The 7,109-nt window shown below is 50.5% G+C and overlaps 1 protein-coding gene across 1 annotated transcript; it reads right to left on the reverse strand.

Annotated features, from left to right (window-relative positions):
• Positions 1–904: 904 nt before the first annotated feature.
• On the reverse strand, positions 905–4,840 carry slitrk6 (SLIT and NTRK-like family, member 6). Its single transcript, XM_056588636.1, is given in 3 exon segments — positions 905–2,605; positions 2,656–3,373; positions 3,376–4,840. Coding segments are annotated over 3 exon segments (2,532 nt in total). The 5' UTR covers positions 4,832–4,840; the 3' UTR covers positions 905–2,247.
• Positions 4,841–7,109: the final 2,269 nt, after the last annotated feature.

The raw sequence follows: 7,109 nt of genomic DNA on the forward strand, positions 1-7,109 counted from the left end.
GAACGTGTAAAAGCCGCTTCGGTTTTCCGGATCGTTTGAGTTGAGGTGACACCGGGCTGGTGTTTGGTGTGTTCTGAGGGCCGCACGGGGGAAATCAACCAGTATGAATGGGTGATGAGTAGGGTGTTGCACATTATTAGTGCGAACACACACACACACACACATAAATGTACAGATACAGAGATACACACACACAATCCTAGTCCACACATTCCTAACTTATATTCTACATCTACACACACACACACACACACACACACACACACACACACACACACACACACACACACACACACACACACACACACACACACACACTCACATCACGCAATCTACATGACAGTATTCACACTGTAATTGTTTAGCGTTCCGGGCACAGGCTCAAAATCAAATAACCAAACTGGTTTTACAGTTGGGGGTCCCACCCCAATGTCCATAAGTAGTATTCAATTTATTTGTTTTTTTCTATCAATTTACAACTTCTCGTTCGAAAGGTCTGTACAGCACTAAAGGCACACAAACAATAAAACAAACCATAATAATACGAATCATCAAATCATATATAATGTAGCATAACTATTTACACAATATTCAGAATAAATAAATGCACCCAGAAGGCCAGAACAAAGCTATAAGGGTGTGTGTGGGAGCGGCCTTTTAAATGGAGACACTTGCAGTACAACTCGCTCGTCCGAATGTTGTGCTAAGGAACCAGCAGCGTTGTGTCGGCAGGTCGGGTTATGTGGAACTCCGTCATGGGGTATTTCCTCGGAATATCCGTGTTTTTCCGATGTGGAAGTCTGTTGCGGCATTTTAACAGAAAAAAAAAAAAAAAAGTCTGCTCGTCTGCAAGTGGTCCATGTGTGCAAGCGTCTCCCTGTAGGACACCCCACCCCCCCTCATACACACACACACGCACGCGAGCACGCACACACACACACACACACCCGTCCATCCAACCAGCCCGATTCAGGCAGGCAGAAAATCTGCCCGATGAGAGAGTGATTGATGTAGATTGCTGTCGGACGTTTGATTCCAAACGGCTTCAATAGGAAAAAAAATAGAAGAGAGAGACGGAGGTGTCAACTGAAATGTGCGAGGCAAGCGTGTCAAGAAGCACATGCACGGCGGCGCTCACACGCATGCATACGCGCACACGCTAGCATCCACACACACACACACACACTCTCGCGCACGCGCGTGCTTTCGTATACAAACACATTCGTATGAACACGTATTCAAATGCACGCCATGCACGCATACAGGCGCGGATGCATGTGCCCACACACACAGTCTTGCACGCGCACGTGCCCACACACATACACACGCACACAGTCACACACATGTCTAAAATATCACAGCAAACACGTGGTTGTGGGTATGTGGCAGCAGGACGTTGTGTTTGATTGTCATGCATTACCGTATGGCATCTGATAAGTGCAATGCATATTTGACAAGATTACAGTAAATTTGTAATACATTTTTAAGTGCTCATTTACAAAATAAACTAAATGGAAGGAAAACAAAAAGTGAATACCAATAGTTTTGATGAATACCACCAGGTATGAAATAAAACAAATGAAATACCCCAAGATTTTAAATGGATAAGAATTGTCTGTTGCTGACAAAATAGTATTCACAGAGGAATATCACTGTTGTCCTGTTTTGTCCATGTTATATCTTGCAATACACACATTGCCTTAAACCCATTTGTTTGCGTTGATAACAATATTATCATATGGTATGAAAAGAAAACGATTGCTGTGTAGTTTTCAGCCAATCGCCAGTTTTAATTAATTTGCCAATTTTGAGAGTATTAACCTGGGCAAAAAAAGCAGCAGCACTTTCAGAAACATATTTCCATTTTTTGCTGCAGTATGACAGTTTATCAGTCGCTAAAGGCAATTGAGCGGAGAAAAACGTTGTCCAAATGCTATACCTGTCACGGGCTACATATCACCGCAGTCAGCGGAAGATAAATTAAAACAATTAACATAATAACCCCCAAATAATTTGGTAGCGTGACGATGAATCAAATACATTCTGTGCTACGATTAAAACTGCTACAAGATGTGGATAGGGTGATAGATAGGTTCTACTATTCTAAAAAGTACTAGAGGACAAAATAGACAAGGCACTTGTTTTGTTATAGAATATACACATCTATAGATCTATAGATATATATATACGTCTTTTTTGTGTTGCTGTTCAATTCGTCTCATCGTCTATTGTCCCGTCCCCCTAAAGTCAGTTGAACGTGGTTTGATGCTCCAGAACTTCCAAGTAATCCGGCTCCGTGTGCAAGTTCGCCTTGAGCTCAAAGTACTCGTTCTGGGTCTGCTCCAGCATGACCTTGCGCGGACGCGAGTACATCAGGGCCTCCATGAGCTTCAGCTCCTCCTGGTGCGCGGCGGCCCCCTGCTGCCCCATCTCCACGCCGCCTTGCTGCAGCTGGGCCATGTTCTTCCGCAGGTACTCGGTGATGCCCAGCTGCTGCAGCTCCTTCTCCCTCTCCAGGAGGTTCCGGTACAGGGAGTTTGGGTTCCCCAGGGTCATGAACTCTGCCGGGCACTCCCCGGGCGTCGGCGGCCAGAACTTGGGCCCCCCGACGTGCATCGGGTGCTGCAGCAGGGGGGTTGGGGTTCCCGGTGAGCGGGGAGGTGTTCCTCCCGCTCCATGATGCCCCGACACACGTGGCGGGGCTGCTGCTTGCCGCCGAGGTCGTCCAGGCCGTAGTCACCGCCGCCGTCCACCTCGTGCTCCTTGTGCTGGGCGCAGTAGGTGGGGTTGCGGCAGATCTGCACGACGGGGCTGTGCGCTCGCTCCTCGTACAGCGAGGACGAGCCGGTGCGCTGCGTGAGCGTGTGGTGCGTGGTCTTCTGGCCGTACATGCTGTAGTGCAGGTGGATGGGGCTGCTGCCGCTGTTGTTGTTCTCCCCGCCGCGGGAAGGCTCGTCGGACCCCGACGCCGCCGCCTTCTTCCTGGCCCGCCGCCGCCTCCGCCGGTGCACCACGAACACCACCAGCCCCGCCGCGCAGAAGATGATGGTGAGGAAGACGACCAACAGGCTGAGGATGAGCACCGACAGTGGGACGGTGTCCGTCAGCGACTCCAGCAGGCCGCGGGCGCCCTCGCCGGCGTTGTGCCCCGCGGCGGGCCAGAGCGACGCCGTGGCGCTCTCCTGGCCCCCGGGCGGCGAGGCGTTGAAGGCCTCCAGCCCGGGGCAGAGCAGCTCGTGGCGGAGCTCGCGGAGCTCGGCGTGTGACATTTTCTTGGGCGTGTGACACAAGATGGAGCCCACCACCGTGTCCTTGCGTAGCTTCTCCACCCACGGTTTGAGGCTGAGCAGGTCGCAGCTGCAGTCCCAGGGTTGTCCTCTAAGTAGATCTGCTCCAGTGACTCGAGCTGATCCAGCACGTTGCTCACCGGCAGATGCATAAGTAGATTCTTCCTCAGGTTTAACTTGGTCAGCGGCACGTTACGGAAGATCTGCGGTGGCAGCGCGCTGAGAAGGTTGTTGTTCAGCGACAGCAGACGCAGATTCGGCAGGGGATTGAACGTGCCCGGAGCGATCTCCTTGATCAGGTTGTACTCCAGATACAGGAACTCCAGGTTGTGGAGGCCCACGAACATGGTGGAAAACAGTTTCTCGATGCGGTTGCCGTTAAGGTAGAGTTTCTTCAGCCCACTCAGGCTGAGAAAGGTCTCGTTGTCGATGGAATCAATCCTGTTGTTGGCCAGGTTGAGCAGCTCCAGGCTATCGTACGTGACAAAGTCATACTTCAGCAGCTTCTGAATCATGTTTCCCGTCATTACAAGCTTGGTGGGGCTCTGCTGCAAAATGCCGATATCCGACACCCTTTGAATCCCCCTGTCCTGACAGTGCATCAGGAACCCCGCCACGGGGTGATTGTGGCAGGAACACTGCTCCACACACGGGCTCTCGGGAAGGTGAGACGACGTGGGATCCCGGCCGTCAATCACCTTGGGAATCTGATCCGCCTTGGACGAGGGGGTGACCACGATATCCAACGACTTGGACGGCTCCTCAAGGTTGATGTCCGCGTGGGACGGGCAGAGCACGTCGCGCTTCACCTTGGCCAGGGTGATGCCACGGAGGTAGTCGGGGCTGCCGCAGAGTACCTCCCCTATGACCGACTGCGCCCGCATGTTCTCCATCCAGATCTTCAGCGGCAGCACGTCGCAGTCGCACACCCAGTCGTTGTCCTCCAGCATCAGCTCCATGATGCGGCCGATGTGCTCCAGAAAGCCCACGTAGGGCAGCGTCTGGAGCTTGTTGCCCCGCAGGTCCAGGTGGGTGAGGGGCACGAAGCGGAAGATGTTGGTGGGCAGGAACTCCACCGAGTTGTCGTTGAGGATGAGCACCTTCAGGCGGATCAGCTTGTTGAAGGCGCCCGGTTCCACCACCCGGATGAAGTTGGTGTCGGCCTGCAGGTACTCCAGGTTCACCAGTCCCTGGAAGGTGTCCTCCTTCAGAGTCACCAGGAAGTTGCTGTTGACGTGGAGCTTCTTGAGGGCGCCGAGCGCGCCGAACACGCCCGGCTCCAGCTCCTGGATGCTGTTGGCGCCCAGGTGCAGCGACAGGGCGCCCTTCAGCCCCGTCATCTCCTCGGCGTGGAGCTCCACCAGGTCGTTCTTGTAGAGGTTGAGGTGGAACGGCACGTCGGGCGGGACCTTGATCTGGGAGATCTTGCTGATGTTCCTCTGCTCGCAGTTGAGGTAGAGCACGCCGTCCTTCTCCTCACAGGAGCAGAGCGCGTCGCACGACGACGGGGACGAGACGGCGGAGGACATGGCCGCCGCCGCCATCGCTTCCGAGAGCTGTGTGTCCTGGGCTCGGACCGCCGCGGAGAGGAAGAGGCTGATGAGATGATGAAGGGCAGCATTTCTGGTAGATGTCCCTGTGGGTGGGAGAGTAGAGAGTGAGGGTGTGAGAGGGGGGAAGGGATAAAGAGAAAGAAAGTTTATCAGTATTTTACAATACAATGTCCCAAAGCAAATTTTCTTTGTCTATTATATATCTTCAACCAAGGAAAATCGTCCCACATATAAAACATACTCGTTTTAAATGTTTCATACTCGTTTTAGATACTCGTTTAAACAGACTCTAAACATAATATCCAAGTGTCTCCATGCAACCAAGTCTGAGGGTAAAAGTATAAGTTACCCCAGTCACATTTAACCTGAATGCTTTTTTTTTTATGTTGTCTTTCATCAAGGTGATATGGAAAACATTACAAATGACGTCTCATCCCCTAGTAATTTCACGCTGAACATAATTGTGTGTTGTAACACACATCTGCCCATGTTTTCGTCACTGTACCACACCTCTAATTGTAACACGACATGCATGGGTAAACGATACGCATGAGTAAATGAAATTTTTTCGGTCAATGAGCCCGTTGTATTCGACGCAGTGTGGAAGTGTCTTTAAATATCTACGCATGAAAAATGTATGGCTTCGACAAGTAGAAAAGGGTCAATCTTATTCTACCTCGCTAACCATGAAAAAAACTGCGTGAATTACAGTCTTTCTGTGGTTCTTTCGGTGGCGCGAGCGGATTTCACTCAAGGAGTGGTAGTCAAGACCCGAGCCCCCAAACTGATAGCATTTTATTTTTTTCCCCTTCAAAACAAAGAACACACTCAGAATATGGTCGCCCCCTTCTTGTTCCTCAGAGGGGTATCATGACTCTCAGAATGAGCAATGAAAGGAAGAACAGCGTTTCCGACATCGAATCACAATAGAGGCGGTCGGGTTCATTTCAGAGAAAAATAACCCTTCCTCCGGTCCACTCTCTCTGTCTCTCTGTCCCTTTAGATGTACCTCAATTCTCTCTCTCTCTCTCTCTCTCTCTCTCTCTCTCTCTCTCTCTCTCCTTTCATGGACGAACAAAGACGTTTGAGTCAGCGTGACTCATGCCAACGTAGTTTCAGAAAAAGTCTTTGAGATAATGACGGCCGAAAAATGGGTCGAGATTGGATCCCCCCCCCCCCTTGTTGATTTTAATTACTGCGCTTTGCACTTTATTCACGTGTTTTTATTCACCACTCTCGTTTGACTGTGTCGGGCTGGGTGACAGGACCTCAATTAAAGGCTATCTTCATTAACTAATGCGAACACCATCTGGAGTCAGATATGTTGCAGTCCCATCATTGGTTCCCCATTAGATTTGACCATTCCGTCTTTCTTTCGGCTAAGTATGCTTTCGGCATGGAGCCAATGAATCCCCCCGTCCCTCCTCCCCCCGTCCAGCCCCATCCCCAAATGGCCACTCTGACTTTGGCATAATAATGTTAAAATCTAAAGTCAAGGTGAACATTTCTTTTTTTTTTTCTTTCAGAAAAACAGGACAAAAAGGCCTCTCGGCAGCGGTGCTATTCTGAATGTAAAACAGAAGTAAGGACATATGACGGGGACATCACTTTTGATTATCACTAGACACAGCAGTGACAACGTTTCTCTCTCGAAACTCAACCTCCTATTATTTCGTTTTTCGTACTATTCATCAGTCATATGGAGGGTTTTCTTCCCAAAGTGGCTTCTTTAGATAAGGTCATGGAGGAGTAGGTACCAGGTGAGGGCGACTTGCCAAAGGACGCAGACAGCTTTGGCTGCAGGGTATTGAACCGGGTACCCTTCGCCTTGGGGGTCGACACAACCCAGCCATTGAATTATGCTGGTGTGCATGATAATATCCGTAGACTCTGCGACTTAGACAGTGAATAAAGGTCATTTAGGAGCAGGTAGGGCAGTTCCGTGCAAGCCGAGAGGAAAGGCTGGAGAACAAAACGTGGTACTTTTAGCCACCGGGTAGCATAGCCGCCGCACGACAAGACCTCCTACATATTCCTCCCACTGAGACTCCTAATCCTACTCTCTCTCTCTCTCTCTCTCTCTCTCTCTCTCTCTCTCTCTCTCTCTCTCTCTTTCTCTCTCTTTATTTATCTCTCCATCCTTCTTCGTTTCTCTCTCCCTCTTTCTCTTCCTCCTTGTTCTGTCTGTCTTCTGCCCCCCCCCTCTCTCTCTCTCTCTCTCTCTCTCTCTCTCTCTCTCTCTCTCTCTCTGCTCATCTTTATCCGTCTT

Source organism: Gadus chalcogrammus, chromosome 4 (genome assembly GCF_026213295.1).
Source record: "Gadus chalcogrammus isolate NIFS_2021 chromosome 4, NIFS_Gcha_1.0, whole genome shotgun sequence".
NCBI classification, from domain to species: domain Eukaryota; kingdom Metazoa; phylum Chordata; class Actinopteri; order Gadiformes; family Gadidae; genus Gadus; species Gadus chalcogrammus.